At 43.6% G+C, this 20,241-nt stretch overlaps 3 protein-coding genes across 5 annotated transcripts; 2 read left to right on the forward strand and 1 right to left on the reverse strand.

Moving 5' to 3' along the window:
• Positions 1 to 726: 726 nt before the first annotated feature.
• On the forward strand, positions 727 to 5,539 carry LOC119366190 (probable calcium-binding protein CML22). The gene is made up of 6 exons (XM_037631886.1): positions 727 to 1,332; positions 1,406 to 1,539; positions 4,275 to 4,478; positions 4,571 to 4,770; positions 4,878 to 5,052; positions 5,166 to 5,539. Exons 1-6 carry the CDS (start codon positions 1,199 to 1,201, stop codon positions 5,282 to 5,284), a joined length of 966 nt encoding a protein of 321 aa, XP_037487783.1. The 5' UTR covers positions 727 to 1,198; the 3' UTR covers positions 5,285 to 5,539.
• LOC119366180 (nucleolar MIF4G domain-containing protein 1-like) lies at positions 5,485 to 10,435 on the reverse strand. The gene is made up of 14 exons (XM_037631877.1): positions 10,212 to 10,435; positions 9,570 to 9,634; positions 9,369 to 9,460; positions 8,607 to 9,267; positions 8,413 to 8,480; positions 8,203 to 8,285; positions 7,803 to 7,902; positions 7,530 to 7,615; positions 7,360 to 7,442; positions 7,065 to 7,201; positions 6,873 to 6,974; positions 6,491 to 6,784; positions 6,278 to 6,400; positions 5,485 to 6,047 (listed from the first exon to the last, which is right to left on the reverse strand). The coding sequence occupies exons 2-14, from the start codon at positions 9,574 to 9,576 to the stop codon at positions 5,658 to 5,660; spliced, it is 2,226 nt and encodes a 741-aa protein (XP_037487774.1). The 5' UTR covers positions 9,577 to 9,634; positions 10,212 to 10,435; the 3' UTR covers positions 5,485 to 5,657.
• A 3,027-nt stretch (positions 10,436 to 13,462) lies between these two features.
• Positions 13,463 to 19,453, forward strand: LOC119366163 (mediator of DNA damage checkpoint protein 1). 3 transcript variants are annotated; one of them, XM_037631859.1, is made up of 10 exons: positions 13,464 to 13,639; positions 13,791 to 13,860; positions 13,940 to 14,680; positions 15,631 to 15,695; positions 15,780 to 17,786; positions 17,867 to 18,136; positions 18,216 to 18,296; positions 18,757 to 18,868; positions 18,966 to 19,032; positions 19,134 to 19,453. In XM_037631859.1, exons 2-10 carry the CDS (start codon positions 13,809 to 13,811, stop codon positions 19,228 to 19,230), a joined length of 3,492 nt encoding a protein of 1,163 aa, XP_037487756.1. In that variant the 5' UTR covers positions 13,464 to 13,639; positions 13,791 to 13,808; the 3' UTR covers positions 19,231 to 19,453. The 3 variants fall into 3 exon arrangements, with proteins under 3 accessions (XP_037487763.1, XP_037487756.1, XP_037487747.1); XM_037631850.1 differs by having other exon boundaries at positions 15,631 to 17,786; XM_037631866.1 differs by lacking the exons at positions 18,966 to 19,032; positions 19,134 to 19,453 and adding an exon at positions 18,586 to 18,628 and having other exon boundaries at positions 13,463 to 13,639; positions 15,631 to 17,786; positions 18,757 to 18,820.
• The last annotated feature ends 788 nt before the right edge of the window (positions 19,454 to 20,241 follow it).

Genomic DNA, 20,241 nt, shown 5'->3' on the forward strand with positions numbered 1-20,241 from the left:
GATCTTACCAGAGCCATACAAGTGTTTGAGAAATTGCCATGCAAGAATGAAGCTTCATGGAATGCCTTGATTTGTGGTCTTGCCTTTAATGGGCGAGGCCATGAAGCTATTCGGCAGTTTGAACTGATGAGGAAGGAGGAAGGGCTCCGGCCGGACGATATCACTTTCATAGGAGTACTTTCTGCTTGTGTGCATGCAGGGTTACTGAAAGACGGCCGGCGTTGGTTCGATTCCTTGACATCTGAGTTCCAAATCATTCCCAAGATCGAGCACTACTCCTGCATGGTTGATTTATTGGCACGTGCCGGACATTTAGAAGAAGCATGGGATTTCATTGAGAAGATCCATGGTAAGGCGGATGCGGTGATGTTGGGGGCTTTGCTTGCTGCTTGTCGGAAATGCAAAAATGTTGAGGTCAGTGTCAAGGTCATCAACAGGATCATGCTGCTGGAGCCCTCAAACTCGTGGAACTACGTGGTTTCATCCAAGATATATGCAAGCTCAGATAGATTAGATGACTCTGCACGGATGAGAGGGCTGATGAGAGAGAGAGGTGTCAGCAAAATTCCAGGTTGCAGCTGGCTTGAAGTTAGCGGCAGAGTTCTTGAATTCTATGCAGGGGATGAACCACAGCATGGTGCGGAGGATATGTATCAACTCCTCGACATGCTTGTTGATGAGATGAGACTGGAGGGATATGTTCCAAATCTTGATCTGGTTTAACACACAACCAGATGCAGATCAGCCTCAGTATTGCAGTCATACGTGAAAGAAAGGAGGTGACTCTTATTTTTTTCTCAGAGGAGCAGAAACATCTGCTGAAATGCTGAATATAAATGTTGGATTGCCAAGATGGAATATTGTTTTGCATTCCTTCTCTATGACTGGATACCCGGATCGAACCAGGTCTATTTTGAATCACCTATCAACAGAGATCTTTGAATTTTATGGCACCATGCTTAGTCATGTGCAATGGTTGGCTGCTTGAGCTGTGTCTATGAAAATACCTGATTCAGTTGTAGCCACCCTTGAAACTTTCAAGAGCCGATTTCAATTCGCCAATGGAGTCAATTGGTTTTGCGAGTTGTCAGAGCATGCTATATAATCACGAATATGGAAAACCATAAAGTGTCATATAAATTATTACATTGTATCATCTTCTGGCTGAACATATTCAAGACTCTAGTCTAAAAGAAAAATGAATTGGCACTCACCTAATGTTGGTGTTTTCGGAAAAATAGCATTCCAGGTGGAGTGGAGATGGGATCCAGAGGAGCTACGTTTGCTCCAAGTCAGCATTCATGCAGATTTTTTGGGGGGTAAATTCTTCAGGTAAGAATGGCATTACTGGTTTCCCCCTAATTGTCTGTGTAGATTGTAGACTTATCTTTTAAAATTGTTGCAGAGGTCAGGAGCTGGGATGTTCTTACTGCCAGTATCATCTTAGATCGGTGACTATGAACAATCAATTCTTCGAAGAATGGATTGAGACAGAACTCTTTCAATCAAATACTTGTAGGGACAAACGAAAGAATGAAGGTATAATTGTGGGGTCCATTTGCCAGTCTAAAAATCCTGTACAAGTATTTTGTACTGCAAAACAGACCAAAGTATGTATCCTATACTATTTTGCTTGTTTCCAACCATGTGCGATTCTAGAAATCGATAGAATTCCCAGCGAAACCTTCTGGTTCACAATCTTTGAGTTTCTGTATCAGAGAAGACTTGTGCAATGCGCGGCCTTCGGTACCATACAACATCAGCATCTTCTATTTGTGCTATAGCTGGGTTGCCGTATAGTGTTTACGACTTCCATGTCAATACTGGATTATGCATGTTTGCCTTATTATACAAAAGTTATATATCCTGTTGCAATATTGGGTGGGTTTATGTCCGTTGCGTGTTTTTTCACTGAATAGATTGTACGCATAATCTTGGACTGCCACTTATGCCGTCCTGGTGACTTGGGGACCAGTATGCGCTCGTGATCCTTTTTCCTTGGACAATCCGGTATGTGCTCATATCGGTATGTGCACTTTCTAGTGTCGACCAGTAATCGGATCGCTGCTCGTTTCGATGTTGACACAGAATCTTGAAGAATATAGTCCCTTGTGAGTCTACAACAACAACAACAACAACAAAGCCTTTAGTCCCAAGCAAGTTGGGGTAGGCTAGAGGTGAAACCCATAAGATCTCGCAACCAACTCATGGCTCTGGCACATGGATAGCAAGCTTTCACGCACCCTTGTTCATAGCTAGCTCTTTGTTGATACTCCAATCCTTCAGGTCTCTCTTAACGGACTCCTCCCATGTCAAAATCGGTCGACTCCGCCCTCTCTTGACATTCTCCGCACGCTTTAGCCGTCCGCTATGCACTGGAGTTTCTGGAGGCCTGCGCTGAATATGCCCAAACCATCTCAAACGATGTTGGACAAGCTTCTCCTCAATTGGTGCTACCCCAACTCTATCTCATATATCATCATTCCGGACTCGATCCTTCCTCATGTGGCCACACATCCATCTCAACATACGCATCTCCGCCATACCTAACTGTTGAACATGTCGCCTTTTAGTCGGCCAACACTCCGCGCCATACAACATTGCGGGTCGAACCGCCGTCCTGTAGAACTTGCCTTTTAGCTTTTGTGGCACTCTCTTGTCACAGAGAATGCCAGAAGCTTGGCGCCACTTCATCCATCCGGCTTTGATTCAATGGTTCACATCTTCATCAATACCCCCATCCTCCTGCAACATTGACCCCAAATACCGAAAGGTGTCCTTCCGAGGTACCACCTGGCCATCAAGGCTAACCTCCTCCTCCTCACAGCTAGTAGTACTGAAACCGCACATCATGTACTCGGTTTTAGTTCTACTAAGCCTAAACCCTTTCGATTCCAAGGTTTGTCTCCATAACTCTAACTTCCTATTTACCCCCGTCCGACTATCGTCAACTAGCACCACATCATCCGCAAAGAGCATACACCATGGGATATCTCCTTGTATACCCCTTGTGACCTCATCCATCATCAATGCAAAAAGATAAGGGCTCAAAGCTGACCCCTGATGCAGTCCTATCTTAATCGGGAAGTCATCGGTGTCGACATCACTTGTTCGAACACTTGTCACAATATTATTGTACATGTCCTTGATGAGGGTAATGTACTTTGCTGGGACTTTGTGTTTCTCCAAGGCCCACCACATGACATTCCGCGGTATCTTATCATAGGCCTTCTCCAAGTCAATGAACACCATATGCAAGTCCTTCTTATGCTCCCTATATCTCTCCATAAGTTGTCGTACCAAGAAAATGGCTTCCATGGTCGACCTCCCAGGCATGAAACCAAACTGATTTTTGGTCACGCTTGTCATTCTTCTTAAGCGGTGCTCAATGACTCTCTCCCATAGCTTCATTGTATGGCTCATCAGCTTAATTCCACGGTAATTAGTACAACTCTGAACATCTCCCTTGTTCTTGAAGATTGGTACTAATATACTCCGTCTCCATTCTTCTGGCATCTTGTTTGCCCGAAAAATGAGGTTGAAAAGCTTGGTTAGCCATACTATCGCTATGTCCCCGAGACCTTTCCACACCTCAATGGGGATACAATCAGGGCCCATCGCCTTGCCTCCTTTCATCCTTTTTAAAGCCTCCTTCACCTCAGACTCCTGGATGCGCCGCACAAAACACATGCTGGTCTCATCAAAGGAGTCATTCAGTTCAATGGTAGAACTCTCATTCTCCCCATTGAACAGCTTGTCGAAGTACTCCCGCCATCTATGCTTAATCTCTTCGTCCTTCACCAAGAGTTGGCCTGCTCCGTCCTTGATGCATTTGACTTGATGGTCTCTTGTGAGTCTATCTCACAAAAATAGCATTGATTGATGGTCTCTCTTTTTTGGGGCGTAAAAGCATTGATTGCTGATGATAACACAAGCAACAAAATTGGGTCAAGCAGAAAAGAGAGCGCAACGGACAAGGGAATGAAAGGACCAAATCTCTTTCATGCAGTCGGTAGTGGGAGCATTTGCATATTCAGGCACGCATGGCAGACGTCCTGCTGCTGCCGCGTCCACTTCTATTTTTAGGGCATCAGATTCTACCTCATCCCAGGCCAATGGAGATTGCCGTAACCAGACGGATTCCCCCACTCAGAATCCAATCCAACAAACGTACTACACCAAACAACAAAACCCTCAATTCCACCCCGCAAGGCAGCGCAGGCGTCAAGGCTGATTCAGGTCTGGGTGTGATCTTTCTCCCTCTTTCTCTGAAGAGATGGGGGGCGCGGCGTCGAGGCTCGCCGCCCCGATAAAGCACCGGCGGGTGGAGAGGGAGCTGGACAACAAGGTGGCGGAGGCGCTGCGGGAGCGGGCCAAGGCGAGGAAGAAGACGTTCCGGTCGGTGAACAGCATCACCATGCGCCTCCCTCGCTTCAAGGACGGCCTCAAGGACATCCGGGACGTCTTCGACCTCTACGGTACGTAAGAGCAGAAGCCACCATGCTAAGTTTAGCACCCATGGAGCTTCGGAGTTTGCATGCATTAGAAGTGTGAGCTGTCCAACTTTCAGACACGGACTCCAACGGGACGATCGACAACGAGGAGCTGCGGAGCTGCCTGAGCAAGCTCGAGGTGCGGATGTCGGAGAAGGAAGCCGACGACGTGCACCGCTACTGCGACGTCGACAGCCGCAAGGGGATCCAGTTCCAGGAGTTCGTCGTCCTCATCTGCCTCATGTACCTGCTCTTCGGCCCAAACGTCACGCGCCGGGTAGGGTAACCAACCAACCACATCTTCCTCCTGGCTGTCTGACAGGAGAATTCTTCCTGACTTCAATGGTTCACTGATGAAGCTTGTTCTATCTGGTTTGTTGTCAGGTTTCCGAGTTCGAGTCGGACAAGCTCAACTACATCTTCGACGAGCTCATCGACGCCTTCCTCTTCTTCAACAGGGACGGCGACGGCAAGGTGACCAGGAAAGACGTCACCCAGAGGATGAACGAGGAGTCTGACCGGGAGAGGACGCCCACTCACATCACCACACAGCTCTTCAGTCAGTACTCTTGTGCTGCCCCCTTTATTTCTTTTCCATGCATATAAACAAGATTCATGTGAAATTCAAACAGAAGCAGACTATAATATGTTGGTGCGTGTACCTTGTTGCAGAGGAGATGGACCTGAACAAGAACGGCAAGGTGAACCTCAAGGAGTTCCTCTTCTCCATGATCAGATGGGCAGGGCTCGAGCCCGAGGAAGGAGATGAAAGCAACGACACTTCTCTGTAGTGTAGTTTAGGCTTCTTCCCCTCATCAGTTTGTCAAAAATATAAGCAATCACCATTTGCAAGTTAATCCTACATGTTTTATGACAAAGCACCGTCTGTTATGGTGTCATTAGTTAACCTCAGATGTTCAGGGCAGATGGAACTTCATGTATACACAGCAGACAGCATAGTGGCCAAGAGACTGCATCCCGAAAGTTTGTATAGTATGTAATAATGACCATTAATTTTATGGAACAATACAAATTTGCATCATCAATTCAAAGAAATCATCATGTAGGGTACAAAAACGATCTGTCTACATTTCCTCAGAATACCGAACAAAACTGAGAGCCCGCGTGTCATGTAACCGAGACAGGGAAGACACGCCGGACAAATTACATCAAAACTCCAGCAGAGTTATCAAGCGCCTTCTTGGCGATCTTGAATTTGCCAGCCAACTCCTTCCCTGCGTCTTTGGCGATCACATGCTGTCGGACGAACATCACGATTCCATCTCTCAAGAGCTCGAGCTCCGGGTTCCCAGCGATACGGGTAAAGACGTTCCACATAAGCGAGTCTTCTTTCTGCATCAAGGTCTCAAACATCATCCTGAAATGCATGGTCTTTTTGGGGGTCATCTCCACTGGGTTCGCCAGGTTGACAACCTTCAGTGTTGCTAGCGACAAGGAGAAGTTTGCGAGCATCTCTGCAACTAGTTTTGCAAGGTTCATGGACCGACTCAACTCCATCTCATCTAGCTCCTTAAAACGGTCCCAGATGCAGTACTGCAATGACACCAAAATAAAATAGGAATACACAAATGTTAAAATTGATACAAGTCTGATATCAATTTATCTTCATGCACACATGTTGCATCTATTAAATATCTACGAGTATATGTTAAGGAAAAGGTATACTTGCTCCGCAAACGAAGCAGTAAAGCACTAACTTGTGAGGCAGAATACCTTTACTGTAGTCTATAGATATGGAAAATTATAAGAATGCAATGTCATACCTGTAAACTGAACTTATGATTCTTATCATGGCTGCATAGCTTGGAGGCAAGGACTGTGTAATATTTATTGAAAGTCTTTTCTTGCAGACAACAGTCAACAATGACTCTCATAATTTCTCGATCCTGCACAGCAATAGAGAGAAAAAAGTTAAATAATATTGACACACGTACACACAGAAAACAGCATCTCGCAGGAAAAAAAACAATGCAGACCTGCTTCCCAGATAGGTCCAGCCTCAGGATCTTGTCAAAAGCGTCTACATAGTCTTCAGCGCTCATTATGATGCAAAAGATTGCTCTTCGTATATCTGTGTTCATCCGCTGGGCGGCTGCAAGCTGAACCAGTTTCTGTGCCTCTACAACCTCCTTGCTGATAACTGCTGCAACATCTTCAACATTGCCTGCTGTGGACGATACATCCCCTGACAACCACCACTGCCCTTTTTTCTCAGGATCCAACAGCTTACTCCATTTTAGCCCGCGCAAGAGGATATCTTCTGACTTTAGCTGCAGGCAAGCAAAAACAAAACAAATTATTAAATGAGCAGGAAAAGGTTTCTGTTCAGGCATCGGGAGATGAAGTTCTGGTACAAACCTTTTGAAGCCACTTTTTTACACGGGTATGCTGTGAAGGATCCTCTTTGGACCTTTTCTTGTTGTTCTTAATGTCACATATCGTCTCAAGCATAAACTCCATCTGCATGGCAAGTTAAACCAGATACAAAACTTAAAACTACTCCAACTTGAATTACTTTTTAAAACAGGTGCATAAAACAAGGCAACTCACTCGTTTACTATGTAGATCTGCTTTTCCATCTTCTCGGCCAGCTGAGCGCAATTTGGACTGCCTTACCGAGTTCTGAATGCTGAGTACAAAATCTTTCATTGCACCTGGGTCATCTCCCCGCAGCTTCATTCCACAGCCTGTCCACAAAGATAAAAACATATCCCGAGTTTCACTCAGAAACAGAATAACATGGGATGGTTCTATGACAGATTAACAGTTATTATGGTGTAAGATGAGTAAGGCATTGCAAAGGTTCTTTTTTTAAGCATGGAAAGACATTATAAATGCTACATACACTGCAGGATGGTTAACACTGTTGAGACATCCAGCTCTGTCAAGCGCTCACTCAGCACTGAGAGAAGATCATACACAAGATCGCTGCAACAATAAACAAAATCATCAGAACTTACTCTGACATGTTTATATAAAAAAGAGCACACTATAGGTTCCAGTGAGACCACAGACCATGCAATGACGTCGAATATGCACAAATAAGAGAAAAGTAACATAAGATTTCTCACTGATAACCCATCGTCTTTTGAGTGCTCATCCTGTCACCAAGGGACGAAAAACTAACATAAGGAAAATATAACTAAACTGGAAACATCAAAAGATAAACATGATTTAAGTATCCTGAAACAAAGCAGATACATAGCAAGGCAGAAGGGATGGAGATATATTTAGGTAGAAAGAGACATGTAAAAGGTCCTTGTGTTATCTTAATCAGAATAGTCATACCTCAAAAGATTTCGCAAGAGAGGAAAGGATTTTGGCACTAAAGTCCATACCAACCAAGCATGTCATACCAGCAATAAAGGCTGCAAATACAGCAGCATACCTGCACAAATGAAACAACATATTTCATTAGTTCAGTTCACCAACCTCCTACCTTAGTAGGGTAGCATAACAAACAGAACAGAAGGTTTTCCCAAATGAAAGCTTTAGGATACCAATCCTTTCCAGTTTATCATCTGCCTACACATATGTCTTAAGGTTGATCCCTCGAACTCATTCTAAAATGATTACACAGAACCATTTTGTTAAAGTCTTCATTTTTCAACAAATATTGGAACTTTTAAGCTGTGAGCATGCTAACATAATAACCAAATAAATGTGACTTATACGGAAGATCCTTAACTGTTCGTTTCCACGAGGTCCCCGGGAACAACTTGCCAAAACTTCATCACCAATTAACTGACAGCCAATACCTCGTGGAACCGACTGTTAACAGATAAATAGGAATAGAACCAGAAGTACTAAGTCATTAATCAAGCTAAAACAGAAGATCTGAAAGAAGCTTCGCAATATAGTATTAGAAGGAAAAAAGGGGGAAGATATAGGACTATACACGAAAAATTGCAGCAACTTCCTGAGTAATAGACTCCACATTGGACTCCGAAAGCCTGTTCAGAAGTCCTGATGTATACAGGAAATGAAACCATCCATGAGAATATGGTTCCAAACAAAATGGATAGAATGATAAGGAAATCAGAAATGTGTTGCATAAAACTGAAAAAAAAGGGATAGAATTGGAAGTCACACCTCTCACTCTCCGGCGTAACAGAGAGATTTCTTCTGATTCTGAACTAGAAATAGCACGGAGACTAGGAGGTACATACTTCGCCTTTGACACCGGGGGTGTTTCAACCACATTAGGCTCTTCATCCTCAGATTCGTGAACTGATACATCACTTTCTTCAGCCATTTCCACACCTCCACCACCTGGTTCCTCCGAAGCATCGTCCTTCACTTTCTTATTTTTCCTCTTTTTTTTCTTCTTGTCTACCTTATTATCATCCACTACCTTCCCACTGCCCTCCTCCATGGCATCATCTTTCACATTCTTATTTTTCCTGCTCCGTTTTTTCTTTTCTGGTTTAGTATCTTTTGTTTCACCATCCGAACCATAGTCACCGCAAAATCCGAGGTCCGCAAAAAGATCGTCCATACCATCATCTGGACCTCCCAGCTTTCCTTTCTTCACCCTGAGCTTTTTTGCAAGCTTCTTCTCCATCTCCAGATCCTCCTCTCTGCCCACGGCAGCACCACCCATCTCCATTTCAAGATACTCCTGGAATTTGGACTTGGGCTTGTGGCTATCCTCAGGCTCCCTCCTCCTCTTCTTGGGTTCTTTCTTTGGTTTTACCTCCTCTGCTGGACTAGGTTCCATGGACACCACTGTCGTCTTCTTATTTTTGCCACCCTGAATCAAGATAATTCCACCCGTCAAAATTAAAATCTTAATCTACCAAGAAATGACTGATACTCTTCTCTACTTTCTTTTAAAGATTTCGGTGCGCTCACCTGGTGCTGAACCCAAGAGAGAAACCGCAGCTTGTGCTTCTCCGATCTCGCTTCCTTTCGCTTCTCCTTGCGAGACTTCTGCTCTTCCTTTCCTGAGGAAAAGAAAAAAAATACCAACAGAACAGACGGCGCTGTAAATTCACCACAGGACATGCCCGCCTTTACTGAAGATTATAGCAACAATACCAGGAAGAAATTTACCAGTCATGATTTCTCCTCCAATCTGATCCACGCTCCTGCCCTCCTTGCTTGCCACTCAGTCAGAGCTGGTAAAACAACCACAGATGATTAGCATCAGTGGGTTTTTTCTCCCTGTTATTTCTTCTGCTGAAATCACTTTCTTAATTATCAGGATTCCTTTATCCAGGTTTTCCATAATGTAGAAAGCATGATTTGTGTCACATGATGCCGCAAACCGGATACATGATTTCATACTGTTGTTTACACCTGTTAGTGGCAGACCCAGCAATTAAATGGAGGGTGTGCACACTCCAAAAGAAAAAAAAATCAACCTAATCCAAGTGCCATACTACACTATTTGGCAAAACATAACATAAACAGCTGAAACAAGGCTCACAACATTGTAGTTTAGGAAATAAATTCCAAATTTCTTGAAATTGCCTGATTGGGGTTCATGTGAGCTCCTCTTACAAACATCCAATTTCTCATTGCACGGTTGGCTACTGGACAGCAGTGGCGGAGCTACAAACGAACTGTTGCGTGGGCCAAGCTAAAGAAGAACGTGAAAATTTTCAAATTCTGAACGTTGTCATTAGTAAGTAACCTCTGTTCCCATTTGTTACAAGATGAAAAGTGAGTAGATATAAACAAAAGAAGCTATACCAAAATACGTGCGGCGTGGGGTCGTGGGTCGGCCAACTCGCCGTCCGCGTGCTGCTGTGTGCCGGTGGGCTGGTCGTCCGTGGGCGGTGGGCAGCGGGCGATTTGTGCCGCTGGCCAGTGGCGGCGCCGCGGGGGCCGGCGGCTGCTGTGGCGATCCGGCGGCTTGGACGAAAGGTTAGCGAGCAGGCGGCGGCGGGGACGATGGATAGAGAAACCCTTCGGCCCCGCTTGGTTCGCCGTTTTGGGGCCCAATACACCTGTAAACTATACCCCTGTGAAATAAAAACGGGTGGGCTTCACATTTATTTTTTCAGGGGTGGGTGGGCTTCGCATAAGCCACTGGAACGGGCGCCCGTATATCTCGCCTTCAGCGAGACGGCTCGAGTTAGGCCGGCCCAGGCGCACGGGAACATTCAGCCTGGTCTTCAGTTTTGTTTTTATGCGCGTTTTTTCGTTTTTTTATTTCCACTTAATTGCTTTTATACATCCAAATACTCTAAAAATATATTTCACAAATTACTCTACATAAAAAATTTAAAAATGTTTACCAAGAATTTAAAAATGTCAAATGTGTATAGAGAAATTTTTTATCACATATACAAAAAATGTATGCAGAAAAAAATGTATGAAACAATTTGAGCATGTATTTTAAAATAATTAATCAAGAATTTGAAAACTGCTTGAAAATGTTACTCAAGACTTTGGAAAATGTTAAATGTGTATAGAAAAAAATGTTGACCATGTATAAAAAATGATTATTTTTATCACATATGTAAAATAGTTAATCAACCATGTTAGAAAATGTTGAAAATATTTTAAAAATGTTAATCAAGCATTTGAAAAATGCTAAACGTGCATAGAAACATGTTGACCATGTAATAAGTAATGATGATTTTTTTTATCATGTACTCCCTCCGTCCCTAAATATAAGTCTTTTTATAGATTCCAATATTGACTACATATGAAGTAAAATGAGTGAATTTAGACTTTAAAATATTCTATAACATCCGTACATAGTCTATATTGAAATCCCTAAAAGACTTATATTTAGAAACGGAGAGAGTATATAAAAATGTTAATCAACCATTTGAAAAATAGTTGAACAAGTATTTTTAAAATGTTAATAAAACATTTGAAAAAAGTTAAATGTGTATAGTGAAAATGTTAACCATGTATTAAAAATATGATGAACACTTTGATCATGTATATAAAAAAGTTAATCAAGCATTTGAAGAAAATTGAACAAGTATTTGAAACAAATTTATCAAGCATTCGAAACATGTTTAACGTGTATAGATTTTCTTTATCATGTGTTAAAAAATAATTTTGTATTTGAAAAATGTTAATCATGAATTCAAAAATATTTAAAAGTGTGTATAGACACAATGTTGACCATGTATTCAAAAAAATGTTAATCTTGTATTTGAAAAATGTTAATTAATACTTAAAAATATGTATGGAAATTCTTTGACCATGTATTCAAAAAAGGGCAAATTTGTAATAAAAAATATTAAACATGCATCAGAAAAATATTTTTGACATATACAAAAATGCAGAGTGAAAATCAAAAGAAACATAAGAAAAAAACAACACACACAAAAAGAGGAGAAAAAAGAAAACCAAGCAAAAACAAAAAATTGATGAGAAACGAGAAAGAAAGGAACAAAACTTTAGGAAAAAGGGATAAAAGAAAAACCCAATGAAAATTGAAAAATAAATAAAGAAAAAATGAAAAAGAAAGAAAAAACAAATTAAAAAGGAGAAAAAACCGGTGAAGAAACAAAATGGAAAAAACTTGAAAAAAAGGGACAAGAAAAGAGTGAAAACCCATATCATTTCGACTTAAGTAGTCCCGCCTTTAAATAGCACCAACTCGTGCCAAGTGCAGTTTCTTGCAGCGTCTCCTATCGACTAGAAGACTTGACACATGCATCGTGGCTGTCGTGGACGAGCCGTGTCGCACCGCACCTCCCATGCCTGCGACAGCACCATTTGCCTTCAACGTTTGCGTGCCCGCGCCCTGCCGACGGAGAAAGAAGTCGGCTTCATGGAGATCGACGAGGCTGCTTCCAGCACGTTCGTGTCCGCTGCCATCATCGAGGAGAGGGAGAACATGGGAGCTTGTTGCCGCTTGGGTCCCATGAAGGCCACGGGTGTCCCTGTTCCCTCTGGCTAAAGCACATTTCAGCGATTCTACTACGATGAGCGGTGCTGCCGGACATGGGGAAGCGAGCCGCCCTTTGCGTTCAAGCATATACCTCCAGGGCTCACAGTAGTCCGATGAGCGGGTTGACAGACATGGGGAAGACAATGAAGATCCGCCGCGAGCGGCCATAGACTTGAGGGTATTCGTGTTGTGAGATCGGAAATCCGCCGTAGCCAGCCGTAGACTAGTTTTCCTTAGTCCGGAATAGTTTTAGTTGAAAATCGTCCAAAATGTAATGAATTTCATATGATTTTATATGAAATCTGTTGCGTTTGCATGAATTTCTTACGGTTAGTCCCAACAATGCTTGAAATGTATGATGGCAGCGTTGGATGCCCGGCTCCCGCACCAATGTACGTGTACTGATCCTCTCCTGTCTGCGGACAGATGCTAGAGCAAAATTACGGATCAACGTTAGAGATGGCCTAAGGCACGACGACGACACGCTCCTGGCCGCGATGGTGACTCGCTCGTGACCTTGTTGACGACGTTGACCGACAGTCTTTACTTGACGGTGATGGCGACTCACTTCTGCTCCAAGTGGCCTCCTCTGATTTGCCAAGGTATCCCCTCCTCCTCTTCCCCCCTTCCCGTTCTTAGTTGGGGGCAGAGTGCACCTCCTTGGCGACATGGTCGTCCAGCTTGGTGATGATGAGTCCGAACCCTCTTATCAGTTACAACCGGATTTACGACCAACGAACCAAGCACATCTTATATCTTATACAATAAAAAAAATACATGCGTGTATCAGTATTTTGTTGGGGCCTTGTAAAATATAGTTACAGCCGGAAAAGAAATCCAACAATCCAATCAAGGCCTCTTCCGTTCGGGGAAGGGTTTCGCTTTTGCAGGCAAGCCCCCAACTATCTGCCAGTCTCCACCCACCCCCCAGCCAGAGACCGCGAGCACAATCTGTCCGTTGCTTCGAAAACGGACGGCCGCGATCCCTTCCGTCGCCTCAGCGGGCGCGAGTTTCGGCAGTTCTCCCGGCTCTGTTTCCCTCCCAGCCTCCCAGGAGAGAGAGAGGCAGAAGCGGCGCCTAAACCCCACTCCGACTCCCGAATCCCCCGGGGAGAGGAAAAAGCCCTCATTTTTTGTCGCCGGATCCCCCGTCCGCTTCCTCCTTGCCCCCCGCTGCACCTCCACGAACCATCGCGGAGGCGCCGCCGCTCTTGGAGTCGCCCCCCACCCACGCCCCCGCAGATCTCCGGCGGACCCCCTGGTACGGCGGTTGTGTTTTTTATTGTTCCTTCGGTTCTTTCCCCAAATGTGTGTCCCCCATCTATCTTTTCTTCTGTTTTCTTATTATTGTGGTGCTATTAAACGGATGAGGGTCTAGGGTTGGTGTTGATTGGTGAGGCGTGTGTGTGCAGATTCGTGGCTGTCTCGCCATGGACGGCGGGGAGACCCAGGTCGTGGACGACGGAGGGACGCCGCCATTGGGTGAGGTTCCTGGTTTTGTTCTTTCCATGAGCGGTTCGTGTAAATGTGCTGACCTTAGGTTTGTGGCCGCTGCGAATAGGGTCTCCTGTTAGCTCCGGCGACACGACCCAGAGCGGGGGCGAGGAGGATGACAACGGTCTGAGATTAGGGTCTCCAGTTAGCTCTGGTGACACGACGCAGAGCGGGGGCGAGGACGATGGCGACGCCGGTGTGCTGTATGGCGAGACGCAGCCGCTGGACGACGACGAGGAGACTGAGGCGGTTGATGATGAATTTGAGGGGGAAGGGGAGGAGAGGATGTCTGAAGACACGCAGGTGGTGGAGGACTCAGAGGATGATGCCCGTGGCGTCGCTGGGCAGACGCAGGCAGTAGAGGAGGAGGAAGTGGAAGATGGTGACAGCACGGAGGATGAAGCTGGTGATGGGGATAGGACCCAGTTGGTTGAAGAATGTGAGGTTGAGGATGGTGGGAGCGGCGAGACCCAGTTGGTCGAGGAATGTCAGGAAGAGGAGAGAGTAAATGATAGCAGCGATGATGAGGCTGCCGTTCAACAGGGGACGACCCAGTTGGTCGAGGAATGTCAGGAAGAGGAGAGGGTAAATGATAGCAGCGATGATGACGCTGCCGATCAACGTGGGATGACCCAGTTGGTTGAAGACTCGGATAAAGAGATGGGTGATGATGGTGATGATGAGTTGAGCCAGGGCACTCAAGTGCAAAGTGACGATGATGGCCTGCCAAATAATGAGACAGATGTGAAGGATTATGCCGAGGATTCGGTAGATTCTGATGCTTCCACGGAAGAAGAAGCTGACACAGGTTAGTTATCACTGGCTAACTATGCCTTTCTAGTCACATAGCTCCACATTGTCTCTGTATAATGTAAGATTCCATTAAAGTTCATTCTGGGATGTTCAATGTGCACCTTGCGGTCATTGTCCTGCGATTTTCAATAGTTATCCATGAACAGATGTGCAAAGTCAGAAGTCATACATTTGGTTGCAAACTGTACTCTGACTCAGTTGAAAATGTGGTCCCATCACGTTTTTGTTCCTGATGTTTGTTACTCCTGGCAAAGAGGTGATTAAGCTTTAGGTCTCTTGCAGTTATATCCATGATTTATTTTTTGTTGCTACAAGAGAAGTAACATGACAAATTATTGTCATTAGTAAAAAAAAAGTTCTTAATACCTCTAGTTTAACATGATAAAGATTTGCACACTTTCATTGGTTTAACCTTACTCGCCGGAGATCTTGCCTATGCTTGTATCTAATAGTTCTAGCTACTCCAAGGGTAATGCAAGTATCAGCAATTAGGCACACCATTTCTTAAGTACACATGAATGTTTTTGGACACACAAGTAATGTGGTAATTGGATCTACTTGAATATGGTTTTCTCTGGCTTTTCATCCAGAAATTTTCCATTTTGTAAAATTCTAGGCCAATAGGCTCTTGTTATACACATGTGATGTTCTGTGGGAAGCATGCTCAGTCCTGGTTGATCCTTATATTGTGAATGAAGGCTTGTAAATCATTAGTGTATTTTGTTGTTTTTCATTCAATACAGATGCCATGATGTTACACAAATCTGATACTCAAGACATCCCTTGGTCGTCAAATTTATTTTCCTGAATTAGAACATGAAGAACATTTTTGTTCATATCTTAACCTTAGTTTCCCTACTAAAATTGTAGCAATAAACTGAAATCTAGTTTTTTTTTTTGTTTTCTAACATGCTCTCCTGTGACAAACATGTGATCTTGCCACAGTCAGAAGTTTGGGACGAGGGAAAAGGCATGATTCGACCAATGGAACATTTCTCCGAACGGAAATTGTAGACAACTCTACCTCGTGTAATGCGTCCTTTGGTGATTGCCCAGGTCGTGGGATTGATGACGGGTCTTTTGGTTATGTACAGAGCCATGAAAAAGATGGGAGTAAAAGCAAAGGCAGGTGCTCAACAGCAAAGAAGCTTTTTGCTGACACAACGAACGAAGAGAATGAAATCAAGAGCAGGTGTTTGGCTGGACTAAGCTATCTCAGATCACAGGAGCCTGGTGAGCTATCTCAAGCAAATGCTTTGGACTTTGTGGAAGGGTTGATCTCAATTAATGGCGGCATATCGTCTCAAGAACCAACACCAAAAAAATTAGAAAAAGCAAAGCCACCTGTTTCAATTAAGATGGGAACTTTACTATTGGCTGAGAAGGTTGACCGGCATAGAAGTTCCAGAGGAAAGGCAGAAGTCTTTGCATGGGTGGATAGTCGCGAGGATGATGGCGGAGGTGATTTTTTCAGGAAAAACAAGGATATCTTGTTGCAACAATCAGCTGGCAGAGGGAAATCAGACATTCCCAGGCCAAAGAAGTGCTCCACAAAAATTGCACCTCCTGACAAGAAAATAATAGAGGGACGCAAAAGGAGAACGAAGTCCAAACTTTGTGACAAGACTGAAACTTTACCTTCATCGGATTCGAGACTACTCAAAAGTGAGGTGAAGAGTAAGATGGCTTCTAGAAAAAGGACTAAGAAAAACCTTTTGAAAGACTTGGATGATCATCTATCAACTGCCAAACCTATTGAAAGACAGCAGGAAAAGGTCAGTGTGGATTTGCATGATGTTGGTCAGGATACTCAAATGGCTATCGAAGCTATAGAAGCACTGGCACAAAGTTCCCCTGCTGAAAACTTGTCAGCCGAAGTTGAACCTCCAGTGAAGAGAGATCTGAGAGTTGTATCTAAAGTAGAAAAAAGTAACCCAAAGAGTGACCCTCCTAGAAAGAGAACCAGCAGCGTCCAGGAAGGTGTCACGACACGTTCTAAAAGAATAAAAGTAACTGAGATGAACCACAAACCTCAGAAAGACGTGCGACAAAATTTAGAAGATCGTGCAACAAAGACGAAACATAAGCAGGCAAAGCCAGTACCACAGAAGAATAAAGTTACGAAGATAGTTGATGGAAATAAGTATGACAGTACACCTATTGCTCATCGAACAAGGCACACTGGTAGAAATAACCTCTATGAGTCTCCTGAGTTATGTTCTAATAAGAACTTAAAGAAGGCCACTGTTGGAGAAGTAAGAAATAACCATAGTGAACATGTACTCGAGAGACCGATGATTAGTGAGAGAACCGCAGAATATGGTTCGGATTCTGTGTTAAAAGAAAACACAGAGAATACATGTGCAAATAATGCTCAGGGTCTTCAGCAAAGTACTGATGCAAGCATACGGCATACCGGTGCAAATGTTGCTCAGAACCTTGAACCATTAAGAGATGAACCAACAACTCATGTCTTCCGCAGAGAGCCCTCATCTCACCCCAAACAGAGAAGAACACCTACTGCAGTGGTACAGGCAAAGGCTCCTGCAGTTACCGAGGCTGCTACAGGTCATGATGTACAACCAGAAGTGACAAGGCCATCCAAGAAAAGACGGATTTTTATTAGCAGTTCAGAACTGCTAACGTATGCAAGGAGGGAGCGCTCTGATTGCAGATCAACTTCTTTGCTGTCTAGTATTATCACACAATCATCAGCTGCTTCTCCTGTACTTGATTCTTCATCGGGAGTTAACAGCAAAACTTCTCGTTTTAGTACCTCTGATCGGCGACAAAAGAAACCACCCGGTGTTAAGGATGCAAGCAACTCACCAAAATGTAACTCTCCAGTTCCGAATAGTGCCCTGAAAACACCTTCTAAAGTGGTAAACAAATTGTCGCCTGCTTTCAGTCCTCTAAATCCATCGAAAGCTTCGAATAGGAGCTTGTTGAAATCCTCTGTTGCCAAAGAGCTGCTGGAGTTAGATCCTGAAAATGCTCTACCAAGTCGATACCGAAAGGATTCTAGAAGAAAAGATATGACCAGTTGCAGTATTATTTTCAGCCATCATTTGGATGAGGATGTGATCAAGCGTCAGAAGAAGGTAGCTACTATATTTCTGTGTTGGTACATTCTAGTCATTAATTATTTGAAATGAGGTATAATTGTAACGCTATGTTGTAGATCTTGGCACGCTTAGGAGCCCATGAAGCACTTTCCGTTGCAGATGCAACACATTTTGTGGCGGATGGTTTTTACCGCACAAAGAATATGCTGGAGGCAGTTACACGTGGCAAACTGGTAGTGACATCAATGTGGCTTGAAAGTTGTGGAGCAGCAGGCTGTTTTGTAAACGATAAGAAGTATATTCTGAGGGATGCCAAAAAGGAAAAGGAGATGGGTTTCAGCATGCCTATATCACTGGCCTCAGCTTGCAAGAGTCCTCTGCTGTTGGTAAAGTGAATTGTATAATTTTCTTTTGCCTCAGTCTTTCCTAGATCGTTTTCTAATTATATTTATTAAAAAAATGTAGGGGAAAAGAGTGTTTGTGACACAAAATGTGAAGCCAAGTCGGGAGGTGGTGACAAGCTTGGTTTCCGCATCTTCTGGGCAGGTTATTGCCATATATTCTTTTTGAAAAATACTTGATGTTCTTTGTGTTAAATGGCATGTTTACATTGGCTGGATGATATCTAGAATCAGATGTATAGGATCTGCTTGGAACCATTTGCTAGTGTCAATTTTGCAGTCTGTATGGTAATGTCATGTGAAACCAATAAGCCTATTCTGTTCATGAATAAAGCCGTCAAAAAAATATTAGCTGGCTATCAGGCCAAATGTTTGATTAATCTTTTTGTACAAAAGGAAGATTATTTTTACTTATTTAGGTACTCTGCTTTTAGGATTCATGAAGTTACACAAAACTGCAGATCTTTACTCATTCAGGTACTCTGGTTTTAGGGTTCATTAAGTTCCAGAAAACTGCAGAATCTTTTACTTATTTAGGTACCCACAAAGTTCTTGATTTGCAGAAAGATGCAGTTCTGTCCTTTAACTTTGTGGATTTTGTGCAGCCATTGGAGAGGATGGGTAGGTCCATAAGGAAGGAAAAGGAAGCACCAGATGACCTACTGGTCATCTCATGTGAAGAGGACTACGAAACATGCGCTCCACTCGTCGAGAAAGGTTATGATTAGTTATATCGTATATCTCACTCTGCTCCATATTTTGTCGTCCAGAATCAGAATCTGGACTGCCAGCTTATGTAAAGATGAACCTGCAGGTGTTGATGTTTTCGATGCGGAGCTTCTGCTGAACGGTATAGTCACCCAGAAGCTCGATTACGAGAGGTTTGTGACGAAACCCTGATGCTAGGCTTGTTTCAAATAATTTAAACTTGAATTTTCCCTTGATAGATGACCAAAGCCGTTGTTTGTTGATCTGCATGCAGGCACCGCCTTTTCTTGGACCGTGTGAAGCAGACCCGCTCGACGAGGTGGCTGAAAGACGGTGCCCACGGGCGGTTTGTGCCCGTATCGAAGAGTTGATACCATAGCAGTGTAAATGTATGGTGTGGTACAGCCCATGCCTGTTTTATGCCCATCCTCGAGTTCTAGCTCGGTTGTGATTAAAATCTGTAAGTTGTAGGGTGTTTATATGTGTCTCGGTTGCTTTAAACCTTTGTTTGCATGCATCTTGGTCACGCTTGTAGCTGCTCATGAGTTATGATGGCCAGTTTCTAATGGCTGCCTTGATCCTCCTCTCTTAATACCCCCTCTGTTTTTATTTACTCTGCATATTAGCTTTGACCTAAGTCAAACTTTAGACCAAGTTCATCGAAAGCAATCTAAACTTTCACAATTAAAAATATATGTGGTATGAAAATATACTGAATGATGAGTCTAATGGTATTGACTTGGTATTGTAGATGTTTTATTTTTTGTATAAACTTGGTCAAAGTTTAGAAAGTTTGACCTGAGACAAAGCTAATATGTGAAGTAAATAGAAATGGGGGAGTAGTTATTATGGTGAAGTGGCAATCACATGAAAACCCTCACTGATAACTAATTCATCTTGATGTTCTCACTGATACCTAGTCGATAACGAAGCTGATAATTCCATCCATTTTTGTTGGGGCAGTTTTAACTTGTTCATTGAGAAGTGATCTAGCTTCTGAGATACATGACATTCTTTAAACTTGATCTTTTCCTGTTCTTCTCGGCTGGACCCTATAAATCCTTGTTCGGTTACACCCCTTCTCAAAGGGATTGAAGAGGATTGGAGGGGACTTTAACTTGTACTCCGTAGGAGATTTAATCCCCTCCAATCCATGCCCTTCCCCTGAATTCCCTGTCAACCGAACAAGGTCTTAAGGTTGTCTCTGGAACCAAACACTATATCACTCGGGAATGCATCGAGGAACTACGGGTGTGTTTGGTTCAGGAACGAAGTGTAATGGAATGGAATGGTTCCGTTCCACGGGAATGGAATGGTTCCATCTCTGTGTTTAGTATGAATAATGAGGTGGAATGGAATGGTTACGTCTCAATGTTTGGTTG

Source organism: Triticum dicoccoides, chromosome 1A (genome assembly GCF_002162155.2).
Source record: "Triticum dicoccoides isolate Atlit2015 ecotype Zavitan chromosome 1A, WEW_v2.0, whole genome shotgun sequence".
Lineage (NCBI taxonomy): Eukaryota > Viridiplantae > Streptophyta > Magnoliopsida > Poales > Poaceae > Triticum > Triticum dicoccoides.

What these genes read in the sequence shown, in the direction of transcription:
- LOC119366190 (XM_037631886.1), top strand. Translation starts at nt 1,199, where the DNA reads ATGAATTGGCACTCACCTAATGTTGGTGTTTTCGGAAAAATAGCATTC. An exon ending in TTGGGGGGTAAATTCTTCAG is followed by an intron (nt 1,333 to 1,405) that starts GTAAGAATGGCA and finishes AAATTGTTGCAG; the next exon opens with AGGTCAGGAGCTGGGATGTT. An exon ending in GGACAAACGAAAGAATGAAG is followed by an intron (nt 1,540 to 4,274) that starts GTATAATTGTGG and finishes CTTTCTCTGAAG; the next exon opens with AGATGGGGGGCGCGGCGTCG.
- LOC119366163 (XM_037631850.1), top strand. Translation starts at nt 13,809, where the DNA reads ATGGACGGCGGGGAGACCCAGGTCGTGGACGACGGAGGGACGCCGCCA. An exon ending in CGGAGGGACGCCGCCATTGG is followed by an intron (nt 13,861 to 13,939) that starts GTGAGGTTCCTG and finishes CGCTGCGAATAG; the next exon opens with GGTCTCCTGTTAGCTCCGGC. An exon ending in GCAAGAGTCCTCTGCTGTTG is followed by an intron (nt 18,137 to 18,215) that starts GTAAAGTGAATT and finishes AAAAAAATGTAG; the next exon opens with GGGAAAAGAGTGTTTGTGAC.
- LOC119366180 (XM_037631877.1), bottom strand. An exon ending in TAAAAAAGTGGCTTCAAAAG is followed by an intron (nt 6,785 to 6,872) that starts GTTTGTACCAGA and finishes GCTTGCCTGCAG; the next exon opens with CTAAAGTCAGAAGATATCCT. An exon ending in ATCATAAGTTCAGTTTACAG is followed by an intron (nt 6,048 to 6,277) that starts GTATGACATTGC and finishes GTGTCATTGCAG; the next exon opens with TACTGCATCTGGGACCGTTT.